At 31.4% G+C, this 13,651-nt stretch overlaps 1 protein-coding gene across 1 annotated transcript; it reads right to left on the reverse strand.

The window, feature by feature from the left end:
- Window positions 1–490: 490 nt before the first annotated feature.
- Window positions 491–8,894, reverse strand: LOC115719239 (L-ascorbate oxidase). Its single transcript, XM_030648196.2, has 5 exons — window positions 8,474–8,894; window positions 8,298–8,390; window positions 7,508–7,720; window positions 3,765–3,959; window positions 491–1,722 (listed from the first exon to the last, which is right to left on the reverse strand). Exons 1-5 carry the CDS (start codon window positions 8,771–8,773, stop codon window positions 754–756), a joined length of 1,770 nt encoding a protein of 589 aa, XP_030504056.2. The 5' UTR covers window positions 8,774–8,894; the 3' UTR covers window positions 491–753.
- Between the last annotated feature and the right edge of the window lie 4,757 nt (window positions 8,895–13,651).

Below are 13,651 nucleotides of genomic sequence, written 5' to 3' on the forward strand. Positions count from 1 at the left end.
AGGCGACGCCAGGACATTAGGAGTGACTTTTGTCGCCCCTAATAGTATAAGCAGGGAAATTCCCGCCCTTGTCTGATGGATAATTTTTAATTTATTAGGAGCAATTTTTGTCGCCCCTAATAGTAACTTGTTGCATCTAATACGTACTTTTAGGAGTGACATTTGTTGCCTTTAATGTTGTACCGATTAAAAAAATATTAAGTTTTTTTAGGGTCGATACTCTTTTGTCACCCTTAATACTTATACTATTAGGGGCGACTTTTTATTGCCATTTAATGTGTCGCCTGTAATATCTGAAATTGTTGTAGGGAAAGTGAAAGAAGCTAGCATGCATGTTGAATATTTATATATTTCATTCACAAGATCATCATGCGTTAATATTCTACAACACAAATTACAATCCTCATAATGTTTGATAACGTTTATATTCTTGTGTATATATATGAAGTTATTATGAACATTATCTCCTTTAAATGACCACTCATACACGTACAACCAAGAAGGTAATAAATAATAAAAATAACAAAAGATTACAAACAGTACAGCTCACGAAAATAAATTAAACAAATTATTAATTAAAACCCTATGCTCTATCTAAAACTCACCAAAAGCATATTTCTTAATAAGTTACACACTTGATTTTTTCTTCTAGTGTGAGTAATTATTTTTCACACTTCATCATTATTATGACTTCACTTAGTATTATATTACTTTCATAGTATAATACAAAGTGAGAATTAATTAATCAAAACCTTAATGATACTTGCCATTTTTGGTGGCCATCAAACTTCCAGTGGCTCCACAAGCAAGAGCTTGACTAGGTATGCCCTTAACAGAACGACCTTCAATATCAAAAATAGCTCCCATTCCCATATGCAAATGAGGCTCAATGTGGCAATGGAAAGCCCAAACTCCACGATTGTCAGCCACAAATCGAAGTGCAGTCCAACCCCATGGAAATATAACTGCAGTGTTTCTTAGAGGTGGGTTCTTTAAGTTAAGCTTTTTCTCATCGTTCTTCGAATTAAACTTACCTTCTCCATAACCCAAGACCCAAAAGTCATGCCCATGCAAATGCCACGGGTGAATTTCACTAACATTTGGGGTTATAGCATTGGTGTTTTGAAGTATAATGTCTACCGTGGTATTGAATTGGAGCCTGTAGATCCCACTGCTAGTGGTGACGTTGGTGTTGACAGGTGGCTTCATGATGTCATAATTTGCTGGGTAGTTTTCTGGTGGGCTGGTCTGGTCAAATGTATGGTTTAGTAAAAATTTAACTGAGCCCAAATATGGGGTAGCTGGTAGTACTAAGGAGACATTGTTTACGGCCCACTTTGTTACACCGTTTAATCTGTTTTGAGTGTTGAGGAGCATGATCCGACGGTTGTAAGTTGTTGGAGGTTTTGGGGACCCCATTCGAGCCAAAATATTTTTGGTAAAGGATTTACTGTGGTTATAATCATTCCATTGTGGTGTGACTGGAGGTGGTGAAACGGGGAGTTTTGATGCTGAATTTGGGAGATAATTTAGGAGGGTAAGGCCTTGTGGGGTCTTTGGTTCTCTCCCTCTTACTCCTACTGAAACCCAGTAGTTGTTTCTAGCGTTTTGATCTGTGGTTATTAGGACTGAGTAACTTTCGCCTGAATAAATGTCTAAATCATCCACTAAGAATGGTTGCACGTAGTTTCCATCCGATTCTACTACCAACATTTTGTGATTCTGAAAAAAAATTAAGCAAAAAAAAAGGCTATTTATTACACAACAGATCATGGTAAATGTCTAATGATGCGAGACAATATAATTATATATTAGAAAATTGTAGGAATCACCCCTCAAGGGATGTACTCATAGTTTTTGTAAGTTGTTATTTAAGAATTATTGTAAAATTTGAAGTAAATCGAAAAAAATTTAACACACTAAAAATAAGATTTAAACAGTATATTGTACGCGTGACTATTTTATTTTATACACGTATAAAATAGATCGTTTGAACAATATTAATTTTTATATTATAAATTATTTCGAATTTTTCAAAATTTTATAAAATATCAATAATTATAATATAAAAAAAATTAATAGCAAAACAAGTAAAAAGTATATCAATACATCTTTTTTGAAGTGTAAATTCTAGAATCACCATATATAATATTCCTTCCTTTTCTATTATGTAAGATGTTTCGAACCGATTTTTAATTTACATATAATTAGCAGCATTCAAAAGCACAAACAAATGAAAGAAGAAGAATAATTATACTTGTGCCAAATGAAAAGGGAAAAGAAAAAAAAAATACTTCTACAAATGGCCTCTTTCCAAGATATGCAATTATGTTCGTATGTCCAATAATTATATTTTGTTGGTATTTTATTGTTAAATTAATGAGAGACAACTCATGAGAGAGGTGGATGAACATGTGAAATGAGTCAAATGAGTCAAATGACTGATCCACTAATGATGAATAGTACACGGAGAGCCTGTAGTGAGCTTAATTAGAATAATAATGCAAAAGTGCATATGGACCCCCTGAGCTATATTGAAAATATACGTACTTTGAAAGCAAAAAAAAAAAAAAGCAAATAAAACTAAACTTGATTAATAAATATATATATATATACATAGTCATAATTGTATGTTATTATTATATACATTCTCTAGCCAATAGATTTAATTTGTACCTCCTAAACATTAATATTTTCTTGTTTTTTTCTCATTATATATACTAATAATATATATATATTTATATATATATTGGTTAAGAAGCAAGGTATCTTTTCTTTTTAATATCTTTGGCAATCCCTTTAATTCCGAGGCAATGGATCCCTATGTTTCATATTCTATATTAATGATTATTTTATGTAAACGCATGTATATAACTGAATTAATTAAATAGAAGAAATGTCAAAATTAAGGAACCTGCTATTTTATATTTTCAAACTTTTATCAATCTTCTGAATGAGATGATACCCGGTTAAACTAGAGTACTAGTAAGTCTAGTATTATTACTCATATATATATATATATGTCAACCTCTAATCACGTTGATTCATGATGAATATATATGATTATCAGCTAATAATTAAGGTTAATTAGTCATATTTACAAATAATATAATTTCAAATAAAGAAGAAAAGAGAATACAAGCTATGTATATGTTAATTTTCAATTTTGTTGTCAATCTTTAATTATAAAGAAGTCCTATATTTGGGAGTGGCCGCCTTAGACCCAGAGGCCCTATGGCCCCTATCTATAAAAGCAAGCTAATTTTTATTTTCTTTTCTGAATAAAAGACAAAGCAAGTTAAAATTATTCCTTGTTGTAATAGTTACTTTTTGCTTAGAAAAAGTGTTCAAATGATTTTTTCAACTTGACCCTTTTCATGTTAAGGAAACTAAATAAAAGAAGAAGGTTTTGGTCTGATCTATAACCAACATGAACCTAATGTTTACATGAGATCTACTTTCGACTTTCGACTTTCGAGAAAATTAATGTTATTTTTTTTTTTAAGGAAAAATTAATGTTATTAGACGACTATATATATACACATCTTAATTACCTCATTTTACCATGTGAGGTGGTATATTAATTATATATAGATATATATAAATCAGAGTCTATATATTGTGATGTAAGTGCAATATATAAAATAAAAATATTTACAAGAAATATTATATTATAATATTGGAGAAATAATATAATTATATATCTAAATATATTATATTAAAGAGAGTAAAGCACATAGTAATATAGATGAGTAAATAATTACCCCGATGGCCAAGTTGAGGGCGGCTAGAGCAGTGGTACTGGCGATTCTTAGTCGGTAGGTCTTATTGGGCTGCACCTTCAGAATCTTGGGTGCGCACTTTTCTCCACCCTTTAAGTTGCACTTGTTTGACGAAGAGTTTCTATAATGCGCTGCCAATGAGCAATTATGTTGTCCTCTTCCATTCAACAACAAGCTCTGCAAAATTAAGCATATCCAAAATGAGATTCCATATATATATTTATTTACTAGCCGGCAACTACGTGTAGGCACGTTGTCTGTTCTTTTTGTGTTCTTCTTTTAGAATTTTTTTTTCATATTAAAAAATTACATAGGTTAAGTTTTGATTATAGTTTTTAAATTATTACTTATATGTAATTTATACTCAAAGAAGAAAATTTAGCAATCTTTTGTTTCGATTCTTCAATAGAGTATGAATTAAAGTTCTTGTACATTTCAATTTTCATTTTCTCTTTATTAACTTAAGTTTGTAGCATCCAACACTTTGATAACAATTTAGAAACCACTTTCAATATATTTAGTATTTTTTTTTTGAGAAATAAATTATATAAGTTGGTAGTGTTGTCATTTATTGTTCCACTAAATGGATATATCAATTGTGGATTTATTTTTTCTATTTAAAATAATTTATATAATAATAAAAATATTATAAGTTTTATTGAATTAATTATTTACATAAAATATTATAATACATATGAGTAAGTTTTAAGTTCTATTTCTTTAGATAAGATGGTTAATTATTTTAAAATTTTACATAAGGTTGTTATTCTAATTTTTAAAATATTAGTTATATGTAATTTATAATTTAAGATGAAGATTTAGCAACTTCATCTTCTTTTGCTTCTTCAATATAGTATACACTGAAATTCTTGTATCTTTGAGTCTTCATCTTCTCTTGATTAGCATAATTTGTAGTATCTAACACTTAGTTCACTGCTACAAATATCAGAATTCGCGGCGGTCCTAAAAATAATTTTTTTCTGGGACCATTTAAAACCGTCGGGAAAAATTTAGTATTCCCAACGGTTTAAAATCGTAGTAAACAAAATGAGCGACATTTTTTAATAAAATATAATTTTTTAATAAACCCTTACAGGCGACGGTTTAATCATTGACTTTTATGCACGTCCCACACTTCTAAAGTTCACTCTTTGCTCTCAATCCTACTTAATATCTCATAGTATTATATATTTTATTAATTTTAAAAGTTTGATAATTTTTTAATTAATAATAATAAAAAAGTAATTAGTAATCAAATGATGTAATAGTATGAAATATGGGCGCAACATATAAATTACATTATTAGTAGGTTTTAACAAACCTATTAATAATTTTCATTAAAAAAAACTTATTAATAATATATATTTTTGTTATTATATTTGAGTAATTTCCTTATTATTATTATTATTATTATTATTATTATTATTATTATTATTATTATTATTATTATTATTTTTAAAAAAATAACTTCATTACATTATTGTAGGTTTTTACAAACCTACTAATATTTTTCATTCAAAAAAACTTACTAATAATATATATTTTTGTTATTATATTTGAGTAATTTTATTATTATTATTATTATTATTATTATTATTATTATTATTATTATTTAAAAAAATAACTTCAAAAAACTTAAAAGAAAACAACTTAATAGATACACATTCTCTAACAATAAATAATTTCAATCAATATTTACCAAAATATTTTTTACTCTTACCCATTCGTATTTTTTATATATCATATTTTAATGTATTTTGGTATATGTGGCTCAAGATATACTTTCGGTTGGAGTCTTAGTTTTGGACAGACTCAAAGTTTTTGATGACTTTCCAATCAAGTAAAAGCATAATTATATAACTTGGAAGAATTGTCACTATTATTCTTGGATATGGCCGGATTACTTATTATATATATAACTCTCTTCTTCTAACTCTTGCTTGAACACCCAGTGCAACATTAAGTTAATGATTCAAGGAATCCTATGAGGAATGTAAGGATATCCCCTAAAAATATATAGCAGATGGATTATATATACATATATTTGTGAAATTGATGACAATAAATAAAAGATAGTTTGTGTGAATAGGTGCTTATTGTGAATAGTTGTATCTATATGTGGGAGGATGCAACTCTTAGTAATTTGTATTTCTGTTAAAATTAACTTTTTATTGGAGAATATTCTGTTAAAAAACATAACAATCTGTTAAATGCACAACAAAAATGGTTAGATAGACATTTATATAATAGGTAAGATATAATATATATATATGTTACGTATGCATATTTACGTTACAAGTAAATCCAAACTGTGCATGCACGTACTAAAATATTATACATATGAATTATTCATATTATATATATATTTTTTTTCTTTTAATTCTCTACTTATGATAGTTATAGAGCTGTATTAATTAAAGTTGTCTGAAGTAAAAAAAAAACATATGTGCGGTCTCTTTTTTATTTTCTTTAATTTCTGAAGTTTATTATTTGGGTTGAGATATGGTCTACAAAGTACAAATTAATTATTAGAAGAAAAAAAAAACAGAATTATTTAGGTGGCGTGTGGTAAAACTTTTTTAATCAGTTTTTTGTTTTTAAAAGTGAAAAAGTGAAAATATTTTTCAAAAACATGTTCTATAAAACTGTTTTTACTTTTCAATTTTTTAATTGAAAATCAAAATTTTAAAAATAAAAAAAATTACTTTCAATATTTTTTTAAACAGTTTTTTTTTCTTAATCAATATCTTGGACTTCGATCAGACTCGGACCCGAATCTCCCCACGGCCCTGGCGCTGAACCCGACCTCTGACTTGAACCCAAATCCGACCCCGGACCTAGACCCCACGTAAATAAAATCAAAAAAATGAAAATAAAAATGAATTTTACAGAACACACTTTTGTTTTCTGTTTTTAAAATTAAAAAACAAAAGTGGTTACAGAACGCATTTTTATTTTTCAAAAGCAAAATTTTTAAAAACAAAAATTTTACTTTCATTTTGTGATTAAAAAATTAGAAAACAAAAGTGTTACCAAACAGCACCTTAACTAATCCTAGTATGACATAAAAAGTTGAAAATTAGAAAATTCCCCAGTACTTTTGTTGAGTACACTATCTAGTGTAATTAATAGTAATAAGTTGGGTTGATGGATATGATATATAATTATATATATGGTCGGCTATATTTAATATATATTCTCTAATATTAATTAATAGGAGTAAATATATGCTCCAGATACAATATTTGATAATTTATTTTTAATTTTATAGTTACGATAAATTAAAAATTAAAATGTACAAAATATGTGTTATTAGATCTATTCGCATATTATCAGGATCCTCGTCTTTTAGTAAAGTTGAAAATAATCATTTTCTTTTCACCGAATGATCACTTATCAAATAATTATCCCGATATGTTTCACTTATCATATATAGCTGTTTAGACGTAAAATTACGAATACACACATTTTATTTGTATATTATACGTACTTTAATTAATCATTTTCATTTATATATATATATATACTTGATCATATGTAATCCATAGCTCAAAATACTACGAAAAATATGGAAGCAATAGTCAAATTATATATTACCAGCATATTCTAGAATTCGGAGCATTAAGTCTCAGATTTTTTTTTATTTTGATTAATTATTTAATTTTTGATAAATGTTACGAATTTAATAAAAAAAAATTTATTAAAATTAATGTGCTAATAATTACCTGTGGTTCACCGATCCAACGGATTGGCGCAGAAGAGAGGCCAACCTCTTGCTCATGAACGCTTTGGTGCCACCAATCGCTGAGTAAAAGGTTGAGCTCTCCATCATAGTGGAAAGGCTCCCTCTCTCCTTCTGCCACGTCAACTATTAATGACCCATATAGCCCTGCTGATCTTTGCATTCCGTAGTGTCCATGGTAAAAGTATGTTCCCGGCTACACCATATAATAACCATTATTAATTCAAACAATATTTGAAAAGTAAAAAACAGGTGCATGCGTGCATGTGTGTATTCATGTACCTATACTACAAAGATGTACGTATAGCAAATATATACTGGCAGAGATGCTAGCCAAAGCATAATTGGATATCATATATCTATATTTTCTTTTCTTTGCTTTTTTTTTTCTTGACAATGGAAATACTTAATTATATATATTCTTTCTATAAAAGAAAAAGAAAAAGTCATTTGCTTGATTGCTTCTTGTTGGATATTAGTATATATAATATTAATACTCATCATTATATTTTATCAAATGACCATCATACTAGCTATCTTTCAAAATGGATACTAGTGTTGGCCACCATATAGTGGTTTAGATTGCTATAATCAATTAATATATAAGTGAGTGAATTTTGGCAAATGCGCTTCCACTTCGAATTTCGTCTGATCATATATATTATTATGGATCATCATCTTAATCTTGATATTCTTTTTTCATTTATTTTTCCTTTAACTAAAAAATGAGTATCACTAAGTGACAAATTAAGAAATATAATATAAAATTTTACCTTATCAACTAGGAATCTATACGTAAATACTTCCCCAGGGTTTATAGCACACTGGGAGATTGAGGCTGTACCATCTGCCCAAGGTGTACCCAACTGAACAAAACACAAACCAATTAATTAGGACAATTTACATTACAATTTACAATATTAGACCATTACTATGAGGTAATATTTACCTGTCTAATTCCATGCCAATGGATGACGACACCTTCGGTGTGGAGCTTGTTGGTGAGGTGAACGACGACGGTGTCGCCAGCGTTGGCCCTAATAGTGGGGCCAGGGAACTGGCCATTGATGCCCATCACCACGTGCTCCTTGCAATCGGGTGCCCCAAAAATGTACTCTACATCGAAGTTGTAGTGTCGAACCTGAGTTCGGCCACCAACAACAGCCACAGCAAGAAGAGATAGCAGAATCAAGGAGCGTATCATCAATTGTCCCATTACTCCTCTGCTCTGAGGACTTTTATTAACCATTCTGTTTAATTTGTATTTATATATATATATAAATAAATATATATATGTTACACTATAGCTAGTGCTTTCAGCTGGCTTTGAACTTTTTATTATACGAGCACGATAAAGAAATTGAGACTGTTATAACGCGTTGTGTTTGAGCTCTATTTATAAGTGTTTTTTTTTTTTCAGATTGAAAACTATGGGGGATCTTCCTTCCTACGGCCCCACATGGCGTCTTAGTTTTTTTGAAAAAGAAAAATTGTAAAGTAATACTAGGTCCTAGCAAGAATAACTAATTAAGCTGTCTTACACTATAATAAAGATGAATTATAAACATATAAGAATATCACAAGAGAATCAACCATTCTTTTCTTTCTTTTTTTTTTTATATGAAATACAATCATAAAAGGCAAAGTTTCAAATAGTAAAAATAACACGCTAATTAGGATTTTTGCCCCTGAATCTTGACATGTACCAAATCATGTCCCTAAACTTTTAAGGTTGTTAAAAATGGCTCATGAACTATTGAGATTGTTGGATTTAAGGACTTTTGTCTAATTTCATTCAATTTTATTATTTCAGTGATTATTTATGTACTAAATCATACTCCCCAGACTTTAATGTCTACTAAATCATGTCTCTTGAATTTTGACATGTACTAAATCATGCACCCTAAACTTTCATCAATGTTAGAATTTTTACTAAAATTGGACAAAAATCCTTTAATCCAATAATCTCAATAGTTCAGGGGTTTTTTAACGACCTTAAAAGTTCAAGGGGCATGATTTGGTACATGTCAAAATTTAGAGGGCAAAAATCCTAATTAGCCAAAAAAATATGTACCAACAAGGCAAAAAAAAAATAATAGGAAACACCCCATCCCAAGATGTTTTACAAACAAGAACATCCTACCACATTCCCATTAGTTTTTCTACTCTACCTTTTAAAACACATCAAAATTTTTTTTTAATTTTACCTCTAACTTACACATTACATCATATATCATCTCTTTTAAAAACATCATCATCAAAATCTACTTTTTTTTTTGCAAATTTTAAGCAAACATCATTAAGGCCGACCCTAACATACTTTGAGGCCCCCTATACAAAAAAAAAAAAAAAAAAAAAAAAGTTACTAAGATTTGAACTCAAAATCTTCAAATTATTACAGAGCAAATTACTACTGAATTTTATTGTACTCTCAATGTATAGTATGTGTAGTATTTTTTTAATTTATTCTAATCATTATATAAAAAAAAAATGTGGGCCATGGATCGTGCGAGGCTTATTAGGTGGCCGCATTACTTGCTTCACCTTAAGATCGACACTCGAATTACCAAATCTAGGACTAAATGTAATATCTAGAACACCATTAGCATTAACTTCCCCTCTAATCATAAAAATCTTCACCTTAACTCGTCGATCCATTAAACATAGCCACCGCTATTGAACAATCAGAAGACACCATTGCCCGTTGCTAACCCATCCTAAACCGTCCTAATCATCAACTCAACGAAATATGGTGCATAGTGTAGAGAAGAAACCTGAGAGAGAAAGCATAGAGAAACAGAATTGGAAAAGCTCACTTTATTAATGAAGATCAATGTATATATACAAGAGAAAGAGGCAAGAAAAACATAGCACACAACTCATAACAGAAATGTTAACTACCTAAACTAATTGAACACACTTAACTAACTTAAGCTTACAGAAAATTAACTAGGATTTGTTAATAGTGTTAACATCCTTCCTCAAATGAAAAGGTGTTGGAGTCATTTTTAGTTTGGACTATAGGTAGATGAATCGATCCTTTGTCATGAATGGTTATGTGAGCATAACAGCCACTTGATCACGACTTGGAACATATCGAACAGAGAGCCTCTTTTCCAGAATTTGATCCCTTATAAAACGCAAGTCTATCTCAATGTGTTTAGATCGAGCATGGGAAACAGGGTTAACAGCTAAAGCAGATGCACTCTGATTATCAACCCAAATAACATGGCAATGAGACAAGTTAACATTCCACTCAGTCAGTAAGGACACAATCCACTTTAGTTTAGCTGCAGTGTTGTCTAAGGCACGGAATTCACTTTCAGTGCTTGAGCATGCAACAACATTCTGCTTCTTAGCAGACCAAGAGATTAAGTTGTCACCTAAGTAAATAACATAGCCACATGTTGACATTCTATCATCAACACAGCTAGCCCATCAACATCTGAGTAGCTTTCAAGAGTCATGACAGTGGCTGGTGTAAGTAATAAACCATCAGAGATGGTTCCCTTGAGATATCGTAGTAATCTCTTGCAGGCTTCCCAATGTGATACAGTAAGGGCTTTGAGAAATTGATTGAGTTTGTTGATCACACAACATCAGGTCTGGTTAGGGTGATATATTGAAGAGCTCCTATGGTGCTTCTTTAGAGAGTAGGATCTTCAAACAATTCTCCATCATTCAATGATAGTTTGGTGGTGTTACTAATCGAATTGGAACAAACCTTAGCACCTTCCATATGCAATTTAACTTATAAATCTGTGATATATTTAGTTTGAGACAAAAGCATTCCTTTGGAATCTCTGAAGATTTCAACTCCAAGAAAATAATGAACATCACCAAGATCTTTAAGTGAGAACTTATGGTTAAGATCAGTAACTAATTTGGAGATTAGATGTTGATTTGGACCTGTTATTAAAATATCATCAACATATACGAGTGGATGATGAGATTGTTACCAGAGCCATGTGCAAAAAGTGATGTGTCAGATTTGGAAGCAGTGAAACCCCATTGAAGTAGACTAGTTTTGAGTTTGTCATTCCAAGCTCATGGAGCTTGTTTGAGGCCATAAAAGGGCCTTGTGAAGAAGAGACACATGATCAGGTTTGGATTGATCTATGAAGCCTGGTGGTTGGTTCATAAACACAGTTTCAGTTAGCTCACCATTGAGAAAGCCATTACTTACATCTAACTGTGTTACTTTCCAATTTGAAGTGACAGCAAGGGACAATACAGTTTGAACTGTGATAGGCTGAACAACTGAGAAAAAGTCTCCTCATAGTCAATTCCAAGGGCCTATAAATAACCTTTAGCAACCAATCTCGATTTGAACCTGTCCAAGGACCCATCAGCATTGAGTTTGATCCTGTGTACCCACTTATTGCCAATAATGTGCATCCTAGGTTTCTTAGGTACTAGTATCCATGTGTCTGCTCTTTTCAATGCAAAAACTTCAGTTTGCATAGAATTAAGTCATTGAGGATCTTTAAGTGTAGCTTGTAGAGATTTGGGTTCTGAAGGTAATAGGGACTCTGATAATGGGTGTTTGTGGCCAAATATGCTTTTGGTTTTGTGATCCCATTTCTGGACCTGGTTATCATAGGATGTGACCTATGCGCAGGGGTAGATGCTGTGTTGTTTGAGACAATTGGTGGGGACAAATGGGAGGCAGAAGCATGATTTTGGTCAGTAGAGATAGATAGGTTAGTGGCATGTATTGTATTTGGTTGTGGAGGTGTTTGCGAGACAGTCACAGCAGCAGGTTAGCCATTTGTAGGGTCAAAACTAGGTGCTATTTGGGATGCAAATACAGGTATTGGTGGTTCAGTGTTTGGTGTATTTAAAGTATTAGGTGTAGGGTGGGGAGGAGACAGTTGTTGTGTTTCTGGTATAGGCTGTAAAGGCTGGGCTATTGGGATAGGGTGGTGCACTTCAGTTGTTGATGATGGTACCATTGTCTCAGCAGTAATATTATGGACAACATTAGGAAACTCAGTATTAGTGCATGGTTTAGTAAAAAAAAACTAGCAGTAGGAACAAATGGACATTGAACTGTAGGATTTACCTAATCTATATGGCTGCTGTGAGTGATGTCAGGGTAGTGATGCTCATTGAAGATGACATTTCGAGCATTCTGCCATTTGTATTTTCACACAAGTATCCCTTGTGAACGGGAGAGTAACCCAAGAATAAGCACTGTTCAGACCTATAATCTAGCTTGTGAGAGTTATAAGGCCTTAAATGAGGCCAACAAGCACAACCAAAAGGCTTCAATATGGAGTAATCAAGTTTTGAATTAAACAAGCATTCATAGGGACTGATGTTACCAATCACAGGTGTTGGTAATCTGTTGATGGTAAATGTAGCACATTGAAAGGCATGCCACCAATATTTGAGATCCAATTTAGCTTGTGCTAGCAGTGTAAGACATATTTCTGTTATATGTCTGTGCTTCCATTCTGCTCTACCATTTTGTTGGTGAGTATGAGGGCATGGATGGGAAAAGAATATACCTTGTTCAGCTAGAAACCTAGCAAAGGGTTTATACTCACCACCCCCATTAACATGAACACTTTTAATTGGCAATCCAAATTGCTTTTCCACCATACTTTTTGAACTGGATAAACATTTCAAAGGCTTGTGATTTCAATGTTAGTGGGTATATCCAAGTGAACCGACTAAAATCATCCAAAAGTGAATGTAGTATCGAAAACCATCTTTAGAAGGTCCATGAGAGGGTCCCCAGAGGTCTGCATGTATGAGTTGAAGGGGTTGGGAGGCTCTGTTTGGTGATGATAAAAAGGGAAGTCTGTGACTTTTCCCTTGCTGACACGCATTGCAAAACTGAAATTGCTTTAGTGTACCACAGTGTGGTATTGAGGGCAATAGCTTTTGTAATGTTAACATAGCAGGATGTCTTAATTTACAATGTCAGAGGTTAATATCAGAGGGTTTGGAAACATGTAAAACAAAATGCTCATAGGGATAAGAAATAGAATTTTATTGATTGAACTTGTATTATAAGAGTTGTGCGCTAGATCACACTTTTTAGTACAATGACATTGTTTATTACAACTATAAACAGTAGGAGATATGTCAGAAGTGGCAAGGTGACACTGCAATGTTG

Source organism: Cannabis sativa, chromosome 2, assembly GCF_029168945.1.
Source record: "Cannabis sativa cultivar Pink pepper isolate KNU-18-1 chromosome 2, ASM2916894v1, whole genome shotgun sequence".
NCBI classification, from domain to species: domain Eukaryota; kingdom Viridiplantae; phylum Streptophyta; class Magnoliopsida; order Rosales; family Cannabaceae; genus Cannabis; species Cannabis sativa.

Excerpts from the sequence above, each read along its gene's own strand:
- LOC115719239 (XM_030648196.2), bottom strand. The coding sequence starts at position 8,773 with ATGGTTAATAAAAGTCCTCAGAGCAGAGGAGTAATGGGACAATTGATG. Across the intron at positions 7,721-8,297 it reads ATAGATTCCTAGTTGATAAG|CCGGGAACATACTTTTACCA; the intron begins GTAAAATTTTAT and ends TATATGGTGTAG. Across the intron at positions 3,960-7,507 it reads GTTGGATCGGTGAACCACAG|AGCTTGTTGTTGAATGGAAG; the intron begins GTAATTATTAGC and ends TTAATTTTGCAG.